Raw genomic sequence first — 19,290 nt, 5'->3', positions numbered from 1 at the left:
ACTCATGACCCTGAGATTAAGACCTGAGCTGAGATCAAGAGTTGGGTGTTTAACTGACTGAGCCATCCAGGTGCCCTGCTGAGGACCAAGGGTTTTGGTTTTGTTGTTTTTTTTTTTTTTCAATATAAATGAAAAGAAAATCAAAGGAGTAAACACCCTGTAATCTTTCATTTGACTTGGGAAGAATGAATTCATGGGTTTTTCTCTTTCTAGAAAACGTATTTCCCTCTCTAAGTCCACAGAAAAAGTCTAATTATGATAAGCCAGTAACAGTGAGCAACCCTAGTCCCAGACTATGGTCTCTAAATGCCATTTTTGACTAGATAAAACCAAGGATCTTTGGGGAGACCAGGGATTCCAGGTCTGGGACAGGAAATTGACAAATGAGTTTGAGGCATCTTGTGTCAAAAAGCAGGGAAGTCTTCTAATACCAATGAGGTTGAGTCAGAAGGACTCAGGAGTCAATCTGAAAAGACTGCCACTGGCCAAAGATGGGACATTCTGAGTAGCAATTAGAGCTACTGCAGTGATTTGAAGCACATCAAATATGTTAGAAAATGTAAGTTCATATTAGTATTCATACACACAGTATCTCACTGGTCACTTTTTAAAAAAATGTTTCTAAATGTCTCTAATGTTTCTCTTTAATGTTAATCTCTTTAATGTTTCTAATGTCTCATTTTAAAAAATGAGAGACTTTTTTTTAAGATTTTATTTATTTGACAGAGAGATCACAAGTAGGCAGAGAAGCAGCGGGCGGGGGGGGGGGGAGTCAGGGGGAAGCAGGCTCCCTGCTGAGCAGAGAGCCCAATGCAGGGCTCAATCCCAGAACCCTGGGATCATGACCAGAGCCAAAGGCAGAGGCTTAACCCACTAAGCCACCCAGGCACCCCCTCACTGGTCACTTTTGAAGGGTGCTAGGAACCAAGTCGTTTTGTTTTGTTTTGTTTTGTTTTCATAAAATAGGGAAAGAATCAAGCATGTCCCCCCTGTAGGTGAACAAGTAACCAAACTCCTGATAAGGGGGAAGTTATTTATGAAAGAATAACTGCTAATTAGAGAAAGAATGATAAAATTTGATAACCACTATTTTCCGTTTATCAAAAAAAGTAGTAGATGCAGGTAATGATGATCAAGGGCTGCTAAAGCTAGTAGTGGAAAGATTGGGCATCTTAAGATGGAACAGGATGACATTGCTGATCAGTCTTAGGGGACCAAAGGAAGACAACTAGACATCATGTGGTCCTGATAGAATACAGTAAGATACGGTGGTATATTACAATAGCACTATGGAATACATACTCTCTCACCAAATAAACTCTAAATCTAATCAAGCTTTTAGCTGTAAATACAATATATAAGAAAGGGGGGCAGTGAGGAACAAATGAAACTATAATCAGTCAAATCCAAAATCTGAGATATCCTATAGGACAACTGGTCCAGTTTCTTCAACAAACAGAAAGCCACAAAAAAAGGGGGGGGGTGCCTGGGTGGCTCAGTGGGTTAAGCCGCTGCCTTCGGCTCAGGTCATGATCTCAGGGTCCTGGGATCGAGTCCCGCATCGGGCTCTCTGCTCGGCAGGGAGCCTGCTTCTCTCTCTCTCTCTCTCTGCCTGCCTCTCTGCCTACTTGTGATCTCTGTCTGTCAAATAAATAAATAAAATCTTTTAAAAAAAAAGGGGGGGGATGAGGGGGACAAAAAGGCAGGGGGAGGTAAATGTATAGACTAAACAAGAATGAAATTTTAGATGCTGAAACAATTTCAGCAACAAAATAGTGTTGAATTATAACCCAGAATATAAAATATCCATGAGTCCATAGTGATAAAAATGATGTAATAAAAGAACAGACATCCTCTGTGCAGAAGAATTGCGTGTAATTAATGTAAATATTCCATTCTTAGAAGGTAAAATTTAACTCTCCACCCCTTAAATGTGGGCTGTACATAGTGACTTCCTTCCAAAGAGCATGGAAAGGGAGTAAGAAGAAAAGTAACTTTATAGTGGAGAAACCTGACAAACAGTACCTCAGCCAAGAGATCAAAGTTAAAACACCAACAGTTAAGTCATGTTGATAGTATGTGTGCCCTTGATATGACGTGATGAGAATTGCACTTTACCTCTGAGGTCTACCCCCAACCCCCATCCCCCAAAAGACCCCACATAACCCCATTCTAATGATGAGAAACACATCAGATCCCAAATGAAGAACGTTCTACAAAATACCTGACCAGTACTCCTGAAAACTATCAAACTCATGAAAAGCAAGGTAAGTGTAAGAAATTGTTACTGGCAAAAAGAGCCTAAAGATGGGGCACCTGGGTGGCTCAATGGGTTAAGCCTCTGGCTTCGGCTCGGGTTGTGATCCCAGGGTCCTGGGATCGAACTCCACATCAGGCTCTCTGCTCAGCAGGAAGCCTGCTTCCTCCCTCTCTCTCTGCCTGCTTCACTGCCTACTTGTGATCTCTGTCTGTTAAAAATAAATAAAATCTTAAAAAAAAAAAAAAAAGAGCCTAAAGAAGCAAGGCAACTAAATGCAATGTATTCTGGATGGAATGCTCAAATGTAAGAGATTAAACACCAAGAAAATATGAATACAAAGTATGGATTCTAGCTAATAATGTATTTTTTTAAAAGGTGTCCTATTCTGGGGCGCCTGGGTGGCTCAGTGGGTTAGAGCCTCTGCCTTCAGCTCGGGTCATGATCCGGGTCCTGGATTCGAGCCCCGCATCGGGCTCTCTGCTCAGTGGAGAGCCTGCTTCTGCCTCTCTCTCTCTCTCTGCCTGCCTCTCAGCCTACTTGTGATCTCTGTCAAACAAATAAATAAAAAAAAATCTTTAAAAAAAAAAAAGGTGTCCTATTCTTTTTATCGCATCTGTAGCACAGAAGCAAACAAAAGCCAGTGGTTTTTTAAAAAAAATACTTATTTACTTGAGAGAGAGAGAGCCAGTGAGCACAAGCAGAGGGAAAGGGCAGAGGAAGAGAGAGAAGTAGGCTTCCAGCTAAGCAGGAAGCCCAGATGGAGCTCAAACCCAGAACCCTGGATCATGACCAGAGCCCAATGCAGACGCTTAGCGCACTGAGCAACCCAGGCACTCCTAGTGTTGTGTGTTTTAAATATTCGTAATGAGGGGCGCCTAGGTAGCTCAGTGGGTTAGACCTCTGCCTTCTGCTCAGGTCATGATCTCTGGGTCCTGGGATGGGGCCTAGCAACCCGCTCTCTGCTCAGCGGGGAGCCTGCTTCCCCCTCTCTGCCTACTTGTGATCTCTCGCTGTCAAATAAATAAATAAAACCTTTTTTTTAAGCTTTTTTTTTTTTAAAGACTTTATTTATTTGACAGACAGAGATCACAAGTAGGCAGAGAGGCAGGCAGAGAGAGAGGAGGAAGCAGGCTCCCTGCTGAGCAGAGAGCCCAACGTGGGGCCTGATCCCAGGCACCCCAATAAAACCTTTTTTAAGAATAAATATTCGTGGGGCACCTGGGTGGCTCAGTGGGTTAAACCTCTGCCTTCTGCTCAGGTCATGGTCTCCGGGTCCTGGGATAGAGCCCCCCCCCCCCCGCCCCGGCATCGGGCTCTCTTCTCAGCAGGAAGTCAGCTTCCCCCCCCGCCCCCCCCCCCCGCCTACTTGAGATCTCTGTCAAAAAAATAAATAAAATCTTAAAATAAATATTCGTTATTAAACACATTGAGGATTACCAAAAAAAAAAAAGGATCAGTAAGCTGTGTCCCAAGAAAAGACAGACAGACCAAATCTAAAACCATTCTGGGTTGACGCATTTTACTACTCTCTCGGCCTTTACAGAACATCTCCATTTTCATGTAGCAACTCTTCAAACGTCACCTTTCCCAGAAAGCCTGGTTTAGGCGCCCCTGTCCCTGGTGTTTCTGGAAGTAACTGTCCAGTAGTGCGTCTCTACCGACTAAAAGGCCACGGCACTCAGCACTCTATAGCCTCGCCCAGCCCTGCGTTGATACGGACCTCTGTGTTTTAAAAACTTCCGGAAGGAGCCTCAGTGGCACAGGCGGAGCCTCAGTGGCACAGGCGGAGCCTCAGTAGCACAGGCGGAGCCTCCAAACTTTTCTGAGCTCTCAAAGGTCCGGTTTCCTCGTTAGGGACGGGGCCAACCACTTTACAGCGCTCTCATTAGCCCTTGTTCCTCCAATGAGGGCGTGGCCGCCTCACTTAGTTGCACTTACTTAGACCCAGGCTATTCATTGGTTCCTTTTTCCAGCACTCTGATTGATTTATTTTCCTCCTTGGGGCGGGCCCTCTAGGTGTGGCCAGATTCTCATTGGCCTCTCTTCATCTGATGTCATGGACCAGCGCCTGTCGCTTTCGCTGATACGTCATTCAAGGGCGCCAACCCCGACAAGACCAGAGAGTAGACAGCGGAACTGGAGGAGGCCGCTGAGCCGAGGCGGTAGTAGTGGCGACAGCGACGGCAGCAGCGATGGCCGGGGCGGGACCAGCCCCGGGACTCCCGGGTGCAGGAGGACCTGTGGTCCCAGGCCCTGGCGCCGGCATGCCGGGCAAGAGCGGGGAGGAACGCTTGAAGGAGATGGAGGCAGAGATGGCCCTGTAAGGCCCGCGATAAAAAGCTGTCCCAGAGTTAGAGCCACTGAGCACTGGAGTCTCCAGGCCGAAATTTAGCCCGCTATGGCTCCGTCATGGGGAAATGGGACTTTTGGGATTGTGGGGGAGGGAGTAAGAAGAGGTTGGCAGGGGTGAAGGCGCTATCGCGGTATACCCAGCGTTTCAGAATTAATGGGAGGTCCTGAGCTGTGATGTCGGTTTTGCCTCCTCAGGTTTGAGCAGGAAGTTCTGGGGGCTCCGGTAACCGGCATCCCAACTGCTGTGCCCGCGGTTCCCACGGTCCCCACGGTAGAAGCGATGCAGGTCCCAGCAGCTCCTGTGATCCGCCCAATTATTGCAACCAACACTTACCAGCAGGTACGGCTGAGCCAAGGCATATAACCGAGAGCACAGTGCCTTGAACACAGTGTTTTATACAAAGAGCTGTTGACATGTTGACTTATCGATTAGCATGACAGATGTGTTTTATGTGTCAGGCACTGAGAACACAGTAACCACTAAGCAAACAATATCTCTGCCCTTCGGGAGCTAATATTCTGGAGCATTTTATCCAGTAGAACTTTCTGTAATGATAAAAATACTCTGTATCTATTTAAAATTTACATTTAAGTTAAATAGTTCTTTGGTCTTATTAGTTACATTCACCTGCTCAATAGCCAGCTGTATGCAACTAGTGGAGATAGACTACTAGAAAGAAAACAGGTAAATGAAACTTGTTCGTTCTGTCAGTAATTGTTGGGTGCCTTCTATGCATCAGGCACCATTCTAGGCATTAAGCACATAGCAGAGAACGATACAAAGAAAAACAGTCACTGCCTTTTTTGAGGTTTACATTTTACTGGGTGAAGACAGGTAAAGTAGAGTAGGAAAGGAAAGGTTTATCAGTGAGATGAGGAAAAGCCTTTCTGAGGAGGTGACAGTTAAGCAAAGATATAAAGGACATGATAGAGGGAACCTTGGGGAAATATAGGGGAACTGCGAGTTCAAGGGCCATGACACATGTGACATGTTCAGGGGGCAGCAGAGAGAACAGTGTGGCTAGAGTAGAGCAAGCAAGCAAGCAAGAGAGAGAGATTGTGAGGAGATGAGGACAGAGAGGTGATAGAGACAGACCTGGTAGTACCATGTGGGCTACCGTAAAGACCTTGGTCTTTACTCTGAGGTGGGATGCTTTTGAAGGATTTTGAGCAAAGGGGTAATATGGTCCAACTTAGACATTAACTAATTATGGCTGTGTTTGGAGAACAGACTGTAGGGGGCTGGGACAGAGTTAAGGAGACTGAAGAAGAGGCTACCATAATCATTTAGGCAAGATACAATGATGGCTTGGACCAGGCTGGTGGCATGGGAGATGAGAAGGACAGGATGGACACAACTTCAGATAGTGCTAAATGCACTGAGGAAGATTAAACAGGATAACAAGAAAAGTTGCAACTGAGAGGGGTGAAGGACGGCTTTCACTAGTGGAATCCCAAAAGCCTCCCTCTAAAGTGACATTTTAACTTAGACTTAAGGTTAACAGATAGCCAGCCCCACACAGAATACAGAGAATAAAACCCCTAGCCTCCCAGGGTGAGCCAGCCGGCGCAGCTTGTGGGCACTAAATCAGGGCCCTCACCCCAATTTCCTTCCCAACAGGTCCAACAGACTCTGGAGGCCCGGGCAGCTGCTGCAGCCACAGTGGTTCCTCCCATGGTGGGTGGACCTCCTTTTGTGGGTCCAGGTAAGGAGTGGTGGAGGAGAGGGAGCCAGGGGATCAATCAGAGTAATAAAAAGGGATGCCTGGGACACTCCTCCCACAATCCTTGTCTCTTTCCATTCCAACAGTTGGCTTTGGCCCTGGTGATCGGAGTCACCTGGATAGTCCAGAGGCTCGAGAAGCTATGTTTCTGCGTCGAGCAGGTAGGTCTGGGCCAGGAATCCCACCTGTAACCAAGCACTCTTGTTTTTGACGACTACAGCATCTTGCCGACATCATTGTGCTAACTCTTAATTTCATCCCCATTCTGACATTACCGTCTTCCTAAAGCACAAACCGGATCATACACTTAAGAGTTTGCCCTTAGTAAGGCTTCACTTGATCATTGCAAACCAACCCCCTTATTGTTACTCCTAATCCCTACTCTTTGCTGTGTTTCTCCATGGTACTTAATACCCTGTAACAAGCTATACAAATTATTTATTACGGTAATCACCTTTCGTTTCCTCTAAAATATAAGGTCTATGAGGAACAAAAGTCTTGTGCCTGCCACATTGTAAGCAGTATGTGCTATCTGTGGATGGGGTAAATAAACCATCAAATAAACACCAAGCTCCTCAGCTGGCAGTCAAGACCTTGCATCCCCTAGCCCCTTACACAGAGATCCCCATATACTCTCCAGAAGTCCTAGGCATTGCTAGAATGTGCCCACAATGTTCTTGTTGACCTCCCTTCTGTCCCCTGCTGTCATCCAGTTATAATCTTCCAAAGCCTATTAACTAAATCAGAATCAAGTTAACTAAATCTATCCTCTCCACAGGTCATTCTTACTTTTGTTGTCAAGGTGATGTTTATATACACACGGTCAATTTTTCTAACACTACTTCCTGATATGTATGAAAAGAATACATGTTCTTTTTTTTTTTTTAATATTTTTTTAAAATTTATTTTTATTTGACAGACAGAGATCACAGGTAGGCAGAGAGGCAGGCAGAGAGCGAAGGAGAGGAAACAGGCTCCCCGATGAGCAGAGAGCCTGATGCAGGGCTCGATCCCAGGACCCTGGGATCATGACCTGAGCCAAAGGCAGAGGCTTTAACCCACTGAGCCACCTTGGTGCCCCAAGAATACATGTTCTTAAAGTTCTGGTACAGTCACTATTAGATCAAACTTATGCGTTGTGTTACTTAATCTCTTTTACACTTTTTAAATCTGATATATGAGAAATCTTAACATCTCTTCTTCTTTAGTATGGCTTTGATCAAAATGCACATCTGACCTAGTCACCCTGCCTAGCTACCAACCTTGCTGTGGCTCCCTGCTGCCCTCAGGAGGACATCCATGATCAGGCCAACAAGGCTATGCTTGGATGCCTGCTGACCTTTTGACCATTCTCTTACAATGCTTTCCAAATTTCAGCCTCTGTTATTAAAATTATACTGAATTGAAAAGGGAAAGAAAATAATTTGTACATGTTCTCCTTGCCAGTAATCTTTACAGTCACCCTTTGCCTGACCAAAGGCAGCTGGGTCTTTATTATCCTTTAGGTTTTGGCTCATAGGTCCCTTTCTCTAGGAAACCTCTAGCTACCCTGGCTAAGTCAGAGGGCTTCTATGGGTTCCCACCACTCCCCAGGCTTCCCCCTCATAGTTCCAGTCACCCTGCCTGGGCTTTACCCCATCCTGGCCCTGATCACTCTGGGCTGTCACCCTCTGGTGATGGGTCTCTTCCCTCCTGCTCTGGACCAGGAGCTCCCTGAGAGCCTTTGGTCCTTTGGTGTGTCCATAGTATTGTCCAGAACAGGGACACCCAAAGGAGATGCTCAGTGGTAAATTTTTGCTGAATGAACAAATGGAAAGACTCCTGCATCACCTAGAAGGTTCCCCAGACTCTTCTCCAGGATTTCTTGGATGCTGAGAGTACCCACACACACACACCTCACCTCAAGTGCCCCGGTCCCCCATGACACACACCCCCATCTCTCTCTCCCACAGCTGTGGCCCCCCAGAGGGCCCCTATCCTGCGTCCGGCCTTCGTCCCCCACGTGCTACAGAGAGCAGGTGAGGGGGCCAGGGTCATCATCTGTGCCACATAACTTCCCCCTTAAATCCTCCAACTCCCCCACTAACACCCTGACAGATTCTGCTCTTTCTTCTGCAGCAGGTGGTCCCCGCCCCATGGCCCTGCGGCCCCCTCACCAGGCCCTCGTGGGTCCCCCTCTGCCTGGCCCCCCGGGACCACCTATGATGCTGCCACCGATGGCTCGGGCCCCAGGGCCCCCCCTGGGCTCCATGGCTGCTCTGAGACCTCCGCTGGTAAGTGTGGACAGGGAGCTCATGGCCAGAGGTGTGACGGGTGGAGAGATGCTCAATCCTGGCTTGATGGGCCATGTCTGAATCTGCCTTCTCACTCTCTGACTCTGTCTCTCACTATTTCTTTTTGTGGCTGAATCTGTTTTTCTTTCTTTTTGTGAGGAAAGTAGAGAAACATATGCCTTGGGTTGTTTCTGTCCCTATATCTCTATTTTTCTGATTGTCCCTCTCTGTTTTTCTGTCCTCGTGTCCTTGTCCTTGTGTCTGTCTCTGACTAGAAATTCCTTTCTCGGTGTAGGTGTCTCTTGTCTGCTCTCTGGTGTCAGACCCTTGCTTTGTTGTACAGGATGGGGGTAAGGTCTGAGCCTGGGAAAGGACACTCTTCATTGTCTCCCTTTCCCACAGGAGGAGCCAGCAACACCTCGAGAGCTGGGGCTAGGCCTGGGGTTGGGCTTGAAAGAGAAGGAAGAGGCAGTGGTGGCAGCGGCAGCCGGGCTGGAGGAGGCTAGTGCAGCTGTGGCCGTTGGGGCAGGAGGTGCCCCCACCGGCCCTGCGGTCATTGGGCCCAGCCTGCCATTGGCCCTGGCCATGCCTTTGCCTGAGCCTGAGCCCCTGCCCCTCCCGCTAGAAGTTGTACGAGGCCTACTGCCCCCACTGCGCATTCCTGAGCTCCTGTCCCTGCGTCCACGACCCCGGCCCCCACGGCCTGAGCCACCACCTGGCCTCATGGCTCTTGAGGTAAGTAGGGAGCATAGCAGCTGGGGATGGGAGGCAGGTAGAACGGGCAGGGAGGGCAGAGAGGAACCCATGATCTTCCACACCCAGAAACACATGTAGTCCTGTACTGATGGAGGTAAGAGGGACTCAGGAAATTGGAGGGGCTGGGAGGACATAGGGGAAAAGGAGACAGACACAGGTACTTCACATTAAGAAGTACATCCAGCTCTTTAATTATAGAAGCAGGACAGTGAGAGGCATAGGCAGGTGGGGAAGGTTGAAGGGGACACATGGGTCCAGGAGACTTAACACCAAGCCTTTTGCGCCCCATCCCCCTTTCCTCTACAGGTCCCAGAGCCCTTGGGTGAGGACAAGAAGAAAGGAAAGCCAGAGAAATTGAAACGCTGCATTCGCACCGCAGCTGGGAGCAGCTGGGAGGACCCCAGCCTGCTGGAGTGGGATGCAGGTGAGGGGCCCAAGTGCAGGGCCAGGGATTGCTCAGTCAAGGACGCACCAAGGTCTCCTCCTTGGGGCAGACACAGGGAAGGTAAACCAACTCACTCCGCAACTGCCACCTCTCTGTAGGGCAGGCCCTGCTATTTGCCTGCCTCATGGTGGGCTAGGCTATGGTTCTTGGGGGCAGGCCCCCACCTAGCCAGTGAACAGAATTTCATAAAGGCAACTGATACCTAGGATTTTCTGAACTGTTTTATTCATGAGAAGCCTGGCTTGCTAAAGGTAAAGGGAATTTTTTTTTTCTCTCAACTTCTTATGAAAAATTTTAAACACTGGGGGCACCTGGGTGGCTCAGTCAAAAAAGCCTCTGCCTTTAGCTCCAGTCATAAACCCAGGGTCCTGGGATCAAGCCCCACTTCTGGCTCCTTGCTCAGTGGGGAACCTGCTTCTCCCTCTCCCTCTGCCTGCCACCCCCCCTGTTTTTGTGCGTGCTTTCTTTCTTTTCCTCTGTCGAATAAATAAATACCATCTTTAAAAAAATTTTTTTGAAACACTGAATTGCGCAGTGAACAGCCATGTATATCCGCCCCTACATTCAGCAGTGGCCATTTTGCTATATTCACTTTACCTTTCTGTGTGTATATATGTTTTTTTTGGATTTTGCTCAGTCATTTGGAGCAAGTTAAAAATGAAGTTATCACTTCACTCCTAAATACCTCCACATTCATCTCCTAAGAAAAGTGACAGTCTTTTTTATATCATAATATCGTTAACATTCCTAAGAAAATGAATGATCATTCTGTGTTATCTCATATTCCCTTTATGTTTAAATTTCCCTAGTTGCCTCTAAACCATCTGTTACAGCCGTCTTTGCCCGTGAGTCAGGATGCCAGCAATTTTCGGTCTCTAGATTACCTTGTAATGAAAATGGTCTCCCTGCTACCACTTTGTCTTGCGTGTAACAGGGTTTTTTGTTTTTTTTTTTTTTTTTTAATGTCTAACCTAGTCGGTCTGTAGAAGACCCCTCCCTCTGAGTTTATCAGACTTTTTCCTCTTAGGGGAGCCTAACTTATTCTCAGAGAGTGTCCCTAATCACCACAGAAGCTGTGGGGCAGCCACAGTGCTAGCTGAGGAAATGGACCTGCCTCCCATCTGAGTCCTTGACTTCTGCCTCTTTTGAGAATCGTCCACCTGCCCCAGGCCAGGGCATGGCAGTGTCAGCCTAGAGGTGGTCAGGGCATGCTATAGACCCTAATTCTGGGATCTGGGCAAATCACTTAGGCTTTCTATCCTTCTTTCCTCACTCTAACAAGGGGATAATAATAGTATGTGCCTTGTTGGAGGGATGCTTTGGGCTTGAGTATATTCAGTCTGGCTCATGCCCAGCCCAGGGGAGATGCTCAGGAATGGCAGCTAAGGTCAGCCTTGGAGAAGGATCAGAGCGTGTTCATGTTTTGAGGAATTAGAGTGGGCTTTGCAAAGAAAGCAAACGGGTGTAAGGAGCCTGGGGGATATCCATGGGGAGATGTCCAGGAGACCAAGGGGTGCCAGGAGCTCAGAGGAGAAGCCAGGGGTAGGACAGAGTTGGAGCCTTCATCATGGCAATGGGTAAGATGGCCCTGGGGTGGGGAAAGGCAGTACAGGTAGTTAAAAGTGAGGACTCTGGAGCCAGGTGCCTGAGGTCTTGTCCTAGCTCTGCGACTACCTGGTTGAATAACTTTGGGCAGGTAACGTGACTGCTCTGTGCCTCGGTATAAAAGGGCCCATTGGGCATTCCAGATGTGTTAAAACCTCACGAGTACTTAGCAGACAGTCTAGTGCAGGGTAAACACCATACAGATTTTGGCTGTTATTACAGAGAGGGCCCCAGGCCAAGACTGCTGGGACTACAGAGGGAGGGGAGTTTCGGGGATGCCTCCAGAGAAGGGGAGCTATTTAAGTAAGGCAGACACAGGACCAGGCATCTGCATCTTATGACCTCCTCTTTCCCAACCCCAGATGACTTCCGGATCTTCTGTGGCGATTTGGGCAATGAAGTGAATGATGACATCTTAGCACGCGCCTTCAGCCGCTTTCCATCCTTCCTTAAGGCTAAGGTGATCCGAGACAAGCGCACAGGCAAGACCAAGGGCTATGGCTTCGTCAGCTTTAAGGACCCCAGCGACTACGTGCGCGCCATGCGTGAGATGAATGGTGGGTGAGGCCTCTCTCAGGGACCATGGGTGTGAGGAGCATCTGGCCTAAGCCCGACCCCGAACCTGACCTTGAACCCTCCATTCCCACAGGGAAGTATGTGGGCTCACGCCCCATCAAGCTCCGCAAGAGTATGTGGAAGGACCGGAACCTGGATGTGGTGCGCAAGAAGCAGAAGGAGAAGAAGAAGCTGGGCCTGAGATAGGGTCGGTGGCCAGGCACCCGCTCCCTCCTGGCCGGGCGCTGGCTCTTCTCCCCATTCTCTTTGGAAGACCCCCAACTAGCCACCCACCCACCCTCCCCAAAACCAGTTTCAATAAATTTACGTTATTTCCGTCCCTGGCTGGACTTGCAAGCACTCTTTGGGGAGTAGGGCTTGGCATCCTCCAATCTAGGAATAGTGATGAGTAGGGAGCTTTGAAAGTTTACCTAGGCAAACATGCAGATGGACATCTTTCTGTCCCTACTGTGCTCCCGCCACATCTTCCTGAACCCTATTTTAAGTGTATTTGGAGTACAGCCCATTTGACAGAGGAGAAAGTAAAGGCTTATTAGAGTGAGGCCACAACCAAGCCGAGACTCAGTCCAGTTGTCTTCCGACTCCAGCCTGTGGTCTCAGTACCAAGGTAAGGGGTCTTCTGGGCCCTGCCCTTCTGGAGGTCACAGCCTTCCAGGCTTTCATCCATTCAGCAAACTCACAGAAGGCCTAGCCAGTGCTGGGGACATGGTGACTGAAACCATCCTGGACTCTTCCCTCAGAGCTTGGTCCAGTGGCGGCAGATAGGCCCACTGCGACATGGAGTGGTTAGGGTTGGGGTGATGAAGCCCAGGGTGTTGACGTGGGAGTCAGGGAGGGCTTCCTGAAGGAACTGGCCACTTCTGAGTCTGTCTCATGCTCTTCCTATCATTCTCGCCCAGTCTCTGAAGTTCTCACCCCCTGGTCCCTGCCCCTGCCTCCTTCAGACCTCCAGTTCACAGCATGGCCCTGTCAGGGTTCTTTCTAAAGTGCAAATCTGATGCCAGTCCCATTTGAACTTGGTTCCGGCTTCTCAGGGCTTGCTGCTGCCTTCAGGGTAAAGTCCAAGCTCTTAGTCTAGTGTTCAAGATCCTGCTCGGACACTTCTTTATATAGGCAGTGTCAAGCTTGGATTTGACTTGAACGGGGAGAAGAGCCATCTGCATCCCGGAGACTGTTTTCCAGTTTCTTCATTCCTCCAAACCCCAGCCACCTTCTCTTGCTGTATGTCTGTGTGGACCCCCTCAAGTTCTTCTCTATGTCTGTTTTTCCCTGTGAGTGTCTCTGTGAGTGTCCTTCTGGTTTGTTTGTTTGTTTGTTTGTTTGTTTGTTTTTGTCTCTAAGTGTCTGTCTCTGAGTCTCTGTTCTCTCTCTGCATCTATGGATCTCTCCCCCTCTCTTTTCCCAGCCCCAAGCTTGCCACTGCCTATCTGAAGAAGTGTCTGAGCAGGATCTTGAACACTAGACTAAGAGCTTGGACTTTACCCTGAAGGCAGCAGCTAGCCCTGAGAAGCCAGAACCAAGTTCAAATGGGACTGGCATCAGATTTGCACTTTAGAAAGAACCCTGACAGGGCCATGCTGTGGACTGGAGGTCTGAAGGAGGCAGGGGCAGGGACCAGGCAGAGGAGGGAGACTGTGTGGTTCAAGCATGGGATGGGGATGAGGGTCTCCCAGGGGCATAGCCAGCAGAACCCTGGGTTGAGAGGGGGCATGGGAGGAGGAAGGAAACAAAGCCAAGACCTCCCTGGGAATCTGGTCGCCCAGGAGAGGTGTCAAGTTACCTCTGTTCCTGCCTTCCTCCCTTATTGCTCCCTCTCTGACGTCACATTTTCCAGTCTGGTTAGAAGGGTGAGGGCCTCCCCTCCCTCCCTCACAGGAAGTGCCCTTCAGCCCCCTGCCACCTGGGCTTGACAACCCAGCCCCAGGACCGGTCCCTACCCCCACATCACTAGGCCTTCCCGCTCCTGACCCCCTCTGGTCACTTCAGTCACAGGAACCAGGGAGGAGATGGGAAGAGGGAATGACTGCAGAAAGGAAGCTTTTTTAAAAAAAATTCAATTAATTAACATATAATGTATTATTGGTTTCAGAGGTAGAGGTCAGTGATTCATCAGTCATATAATACCTAGTGCTCATGACATCACATGCCCTCCCTAATGTTCTCTCTCCCCTCCAGCAACCCTTCAGTTTGTTTCCTATGATTAAAAATCTCATATGGTTTGTCTCTGAAAGGAAGCTTTTAAACGTGTGCATTTAAGTCCTCCTGAGGAAAGGGAGAAAAAACTCAACCGTTGGGTTGAGAGACAGATGGACAGAGATGAAGGGATGCAGCAAGTGGAGACGGAGAGATGGGGAGAGAGACAAAGCTGGAGAGATGAGACCTGCAGGTGAAGGCAGTACAAAGGGAAAGGGCAGGGGAAGAAAACCCAGAGACAACAATGGGGACTGAGCGATAAGGAGGTGGGGAGACAGATGGGGAGGAACTGAAACTTAGCGGGAAGAGACTGGGCGGCAGGACCTCACTGGGGTCAGGTCTGGTACAACAGAGACCCAGAGCCAGAGACACTAACTAGGGCAGAGAGCCATGGACGGACAACACACACAGACAGGAAAAAGGCCGACTTCAGGGAGAGGAGGCCTGGGGCCTGTGGGGCTCAGCAAGAGACCCTGCAGGCCCCTGGGTTAGATGGTGGCACGGTGATGCCTGGGGGCTCTCGGAACCCCCGATGCTGATCCTGGCACCTCCCACTTGCTCACTCTGTGACCCATTAAATGGCCCTCCCTCCTAAGGCCCAGTTTCCCTAATGTAACATGAAAAGAAGAGCACCCCACCCCCACCCCCAGAATACCAAGTAGTTAATGGCCAAGCAGGGTGAATACTGGAAAATGCCCATATCAAAGAGGTTCTTTTTAATGGCAAGTACATATTAATACATACAGCAGGATGGGTATAACCACAGGCTCTGAAGCCAAGCTGCCTGGGTTTAGGGTTACCAGATTTAGGAAATAAAAATACAGGGCAGGGATGTCTGGGTGGCTCAGTTAGTTGAGCAGCTTGTTTTCAGCTCCCTTCTCTTGATTTCGGTTCCCTTCATGGTGTCAGGGTTTTAATACTGAGCCATATCCCCTCCTCGTTGGGCTCTGTGCTCAGTGGGGATTCTGCTGCTCTCTCTCCCTCTTCCTCAGTCCCTCCCCCTGCTCTCATTCTCTCTTTCTCTCTCAAATAAATAAATCTTTAAAAAAAAATACAAGACACCTAGTTAAATTTGAAGTTTCAGATAATTTTTAGTATAATTATGTTCCAACTGTTGCATGAATATATATGTTACATGTATATGGGGGGGGGTCTCTGAATCATTTGAAGCAAGTAATACTTTACCCCTAAATATCTGTGTTCATTTCTTTATAGAGACATCTTTCCTACTGTAAAACCATAATCGTATCTAGGAAAATGAATAATTCTATATCACATATTCAGTGCATACTCAAGTTTCCCCCTTTTGTCCAGAATATTACAGTAAAGGATTCTGGAGATGAAGGGAAGTGAAAAGGAAGTCTGCTTCAATTTCCCCTTTCGTAAAATAAAGACTAGTACTTACCTCATAAAAGGATTAAATGAAGGCCCATGGCATAGTTGGGGGCGGGCAACTGAGCCCTCAATGCTAGCGATTAGAATTACTCTGGTTATTGTTTACACTGTTGTGTTATCATGATTGACACTCCTCAAGAGCAGCCCCAGAACATCCTCAAAGCCCTCAAAGGGAATCCTGCGTTGGCTTCCCCCAACTATATCCCCCCACCCCGCCCCGCAGTCCCCCTACAGATTGTGACGTTGGCGGACCTGGGATCTGGCCGGAAATCCCCCTTCCTGTTGCAGATAAGCCTGGCGCAGCCCCGCTGACCCCCAGACCCTCCCCCTCCCCACCCCCATGTCGCAGGATCAAGTCCCCAAGACGGAAAACCTGTCCACCAACCCCTCCCCGCGCCACGCTCCATCCCCATCACCCCGTAAACACGCCTTCGGACCCCGGTTCTCTCACAGCCTGCCGTTCCCCAAACTCCTGTCCAAGTCCTAGCCACCCCTGCAGCCCGACAGCTGTAGCTATCAGGAGGCAGGCGGCCATCCCTGAGGTGTATGCCGGGCAGGGGGTGGGGGGGCTTGGCCCCGCCCCCCGGCCCTGCAACTCGACCCGGCTGCGACCCCCGGCTCTGACGTCTCGGAAAATTCCCCCCTGCCCAGGCTCCCCAGGGGAGGGGGTACATGGTATGAAATGGGGCTGAGACCCCTGGCCGGGGACAGAGAAACCCGCCAGAGGTGAGCCATGAACTGGGGACTGGAGGTCTGGGGGCCCGGACTCCTGGGTCAGAGGAAGGAGAGGGCTGAGGTCTCTTACTCCTAGTCTGAGAAAGACACAGGAAGCCAAGATTCCAGGGTCCTCGGGAAGCAGGGAGCAAAAGGCCTGGACTCCTGGGTCTGAGGGAAGCAAGGGTTGGAGCCCAGACTCCAGGGTCCCTAAGTGTCCCCAGCTCTCAACCCTTACCCCTTTTTCCTCTCTGCCCAGAACATTCACAAAGAGCATCCATGGATTTCTGGAACTGGTCTGAAGCGCCTCCACAGGAAGTGCCCCCTGGAAACAGACTGTCAGGGCTGGGTAGGCTGGGGGACTGAGTCCCTGTGTGGGGAGGGTGCACAGGTGGGGGCCTCCGCTGACCCCGACCTGGCCCTAACCGCCTCATTGCCTGCAGAAGGAGCTGAACTTGGCTTTTATTTCCCCGAACTGGCGCTCCCAGGAGACACGCTGTCAGCGGAGGCACGCTGGAAAGGTGGCTGTGCGCTGGGACTCCAGGGAGCTGAGGAAGGTGAGAGGCTGAGCTCTAGGGCCTGAGGGAGGAAGGGGGCGTGCCTTGACTCCTGAGGCTGAATGGGGAGAGGGCTGGCGGCTGAGTCCTGAGGCTGAAAGAGGACGAGGCCTTCTAGGTGTGAGTGTGTAGGAACTAGGGGGAACAACTCAGCCCCTGACAAATAAAGACTGCTGGGGTCGAGGGGGCGTCTCTAGTCATTGCTCACACCCTTCCCTAAACTGTCCCTTCATTACCCATCGCAGGGCTCCCACAGCCGGACTGGGGCTCCGCGTTACCGCACCCAGAAGCTCCATGGGGAGCGGGTGAGTATGCGTGCAGAGGAGGGGTAAGGAGGGGACTGGGGTCCTCCACCGTAGCTAGAGGTTTAAACTCCTTGATCTTTAAGGGGAACAGGGATAAGACGGGAATCCCTCTGCCCTCGAGATGGCATAGCCTAGATCCGGGATCCCAGGGCGCCAGGTCTGAGAGCCTAGACTCCAAGAACCCCTGAGGGGCCCGGGAACCGGGACATCTGGGCACCCCTCACACGGGGTCTCTTACTTCTCACAGAGCCCGCCCCTCAGGCTCTTCCGTGGTCGGGAGACTGGACGGACTTGGCTTGCAGTAGCTCGGACCCTTGGAGGGGCGTCTCCCAGGCCCTGGGCCCCGCCCCTCCCGGCCTGAACCCCGCCCCCTTCGCTGGTGTGGAGGCGGCTGCGGGCCAGAACTGTACCACCTCCCGGGGAGGGACCAGCTCGTGGCCCAGCGCCCAGGCCGCCGCCAGCTCCACCAACTGGGACTGTTCTATTGGTCTCGACCGCCCTACCTACTGGGGCAAGGACCTCCGCGGGGAGCCGAACGCGGACTCTACCATTTCGTGGGATGGGCCTGTGGGCTCAGACTGTACCACCTCCTGGGTCTCGGAGCTGCATACGGACTGCACGACCACTTCAAAAGGGTACCAGACTTCAGATCTCACCACGTCCTCCGAACCAAGCCAGCAGTCGGGCGGCGTAACCTTGGCTTGTTACCCCAAAAATAATCATCGAGGTGAGAGGGTCCATAGGACCGGAATCTAGTGAGGCGGGGCGTAGGCGCGCAGGGGCGGGACCGGAACCTGAGAGTGAAGGTGTGGGGCTTACTTACCTAAGAGCGGAGAGAGGCTCTTAACACCGTGGGTCCTGATGGGGGAGAGGACTGAGACACGGTACTACAATAGGGAGCAAGAGACTAGAGCCTAGGTTCCTGGGTAAGGTGAGAGGAAAGAGGTGAGGGTCTGGACGCCTGGGTCACCAAGGTGTGGCAGCCAATCTCCTCTAAGTCTCCGAGATGGGGACCCCGGCTGCGTGGGTCCCTGAGGCCGATTCTTGGGTTCCTTATATGGAGCGATCTGGACTCTTTGGGCCCCGAGGAGGAGGAGATCTGGGCTACTGGGTCCTAAATTGGGAAGATCTGGACCCTTGAACCTTCGAAGCGAGGGAGGCCGGACCGCTGGGTCATTGAAGAGACATGGTCTGGGGCTAGGAAACCTGTGTGTTCACCTGCCTGCCCTCCGCAGGTCCCATTCAGCTGTGGCAGTTCCTCCTGGAGCTGCTCCGAGACAGCGAGCGTAGCAACTGCATCCGCTGGACTGGCAACAGCCGCGAGTTCCAGCTGTGTGACCCCAGAGAGGTGAGGGAGCCTCCCGGACGCGCAAAGTCCCGCCCCGGTCTCCGCCGGTTCCATTTGGCAGGGCCATTCTGTTTACCTAGTAGTTGGCCCCGCCCCCAGCTCGTACTCCTCTCCCCCTGCCGGGAGTTACCGCGACTAACTGGCGTCCAGAACTTACGCGAAACCGCGCCCCCCGCCCCTCCCGTCAGTTGCGGAGCCCCACTCCCTCCTGCCCTTTCAGACTAAGCCCGGCCTCTGTCCTAGGTGGCGCGGCTGTGGGGTGAGCGCAAAAGGAAACCGGGCATGAACTACGAGAAACTGAGCCGAGGTCTACGCTACTACTACCGCCGGGACATCGTGCGCAAGAGCGGTGGGCGCAAGTACACTTACCGTTTCGGGGGCCGCGTGCCCGGCCTGGCCTATCCGGACTGCGCCCGGGTTGGACCGGGAGAAATGATCCAATAAAACTGTCCTATCAAACTAGTCGTGAGTGCTGCCTGCATTCTTCCCATGGATACTGACTAAACCCGCTAGGTACCCTAAATGTGCACCACCACACTCACATCACACGCACACCACCCACCCCCCCGTGTGATCCGAAGACACACCCAGACCCTTAGGGGACCTACTTGTGTGGTCACTGTGTGATGGGACTTTCAAAGGAATCATCTCAGTCCCTACAGGGCCTACTGTGTGCCTGCCTGTGCTGGGACTTGCAAAGAAATCAAACCCAATCACTAACTTTCGAGTTTACCTACCGTGCCCCTCCTGAAGACTCCAAAACACTCAAGACTTAAAAAAACAAAAA

At 50.8% G+C, this 19,290-nt stretch overlaps 2 protein-coding genes across 4 annotated transcripts; both read left to right on the top strand.

Moving 5' to 3' along the window:
- Positions 1-4,344: 4,344 nt before the first annotated feature.
- Positions 4,345-12,314, top strand: RBM42 (RNA binding motif protein 42). 3 transcript variants are annotated; one of them, XM_059382246.1, is made up of 10 exons: positions 4,345-4,580; positions 4,808-4,952; positions 6,234-6,318; positions 6,423-6,497; positions 8,289-8,354; positions 8,434-8,609; positions 9,012-9,344; positions 9,672-9,789; positions 11,778-11,972; positions 12,065-12,314. In XM_059382246.1, the coding sequence occupies exons 1-10, from the start codon at positions 4,453-4,455 to the stop codon at positions 12,175-12,177; spliced, it is 1,434 nt and encodes a 477-aa protein (XP_059238229.1). In that variant the 5' UTR covers positions 4,345-4,452; the 3' UTR covers positions 12,178-12,314. The 3 variants fall into 3 exon arrangements, with proteins under 3 accessions (XP_059238229.1, XP_059238231.1, XP_059238230.1); XM_059382248.1 differs by lacking the exon at positions 8,289-8,354 and having other exon boundaries at positions 4,346-4,580; positions 8,455-8,609; XM_059382247.1 differs by lacking the exon at positions 8,289-8,354 and having other exon boundaries at positions 4,346-4,580.
- A 3,605-nt stretch (positions 12,315-15,919) lies between these two features.
- Positions 15,920-18,965, top strand: ETV2 (ETS variant transcription factor 2). The gene is made up of 6 exons (XM_059381615.1): positions 15,920-15,998; positions 16,518-16,850; positions 17,096-17,155; positions 17,403-17,882; positions 18,391-18,503; positions 18,747-18,965. The coding sequence occupies exons 1-6, from the start codon at positions 15,920-15,922 to the stop codon at positions 18,945-18,947; spliced, it is 1,266 nt and encodes a 421-aa protein (XP_059237598.1). The 3' UTR covers positions 18,948-18,965.
- Positions 18,966-19,290: the final 325 nt, after the last annotated feature.

This window comes from Mustela nigripes, chromosome 17, assembly GCF_022355385.1.
Source record: "Mustela nigripes isolate SB6536 chromosome 17, MUSNIG.SB6536, whole genome shotgun sequence".
NCBI classification, from domain to species: domain Eukaryota; kingdom Metazoa; phylum Chordata; class Mammalia; order Carnivora; family Mustelidae; genus Mustela; species Mustela nigripes.
This window is presented reverse-complemented; position numbering and strand designations above follow the sequence as displayed.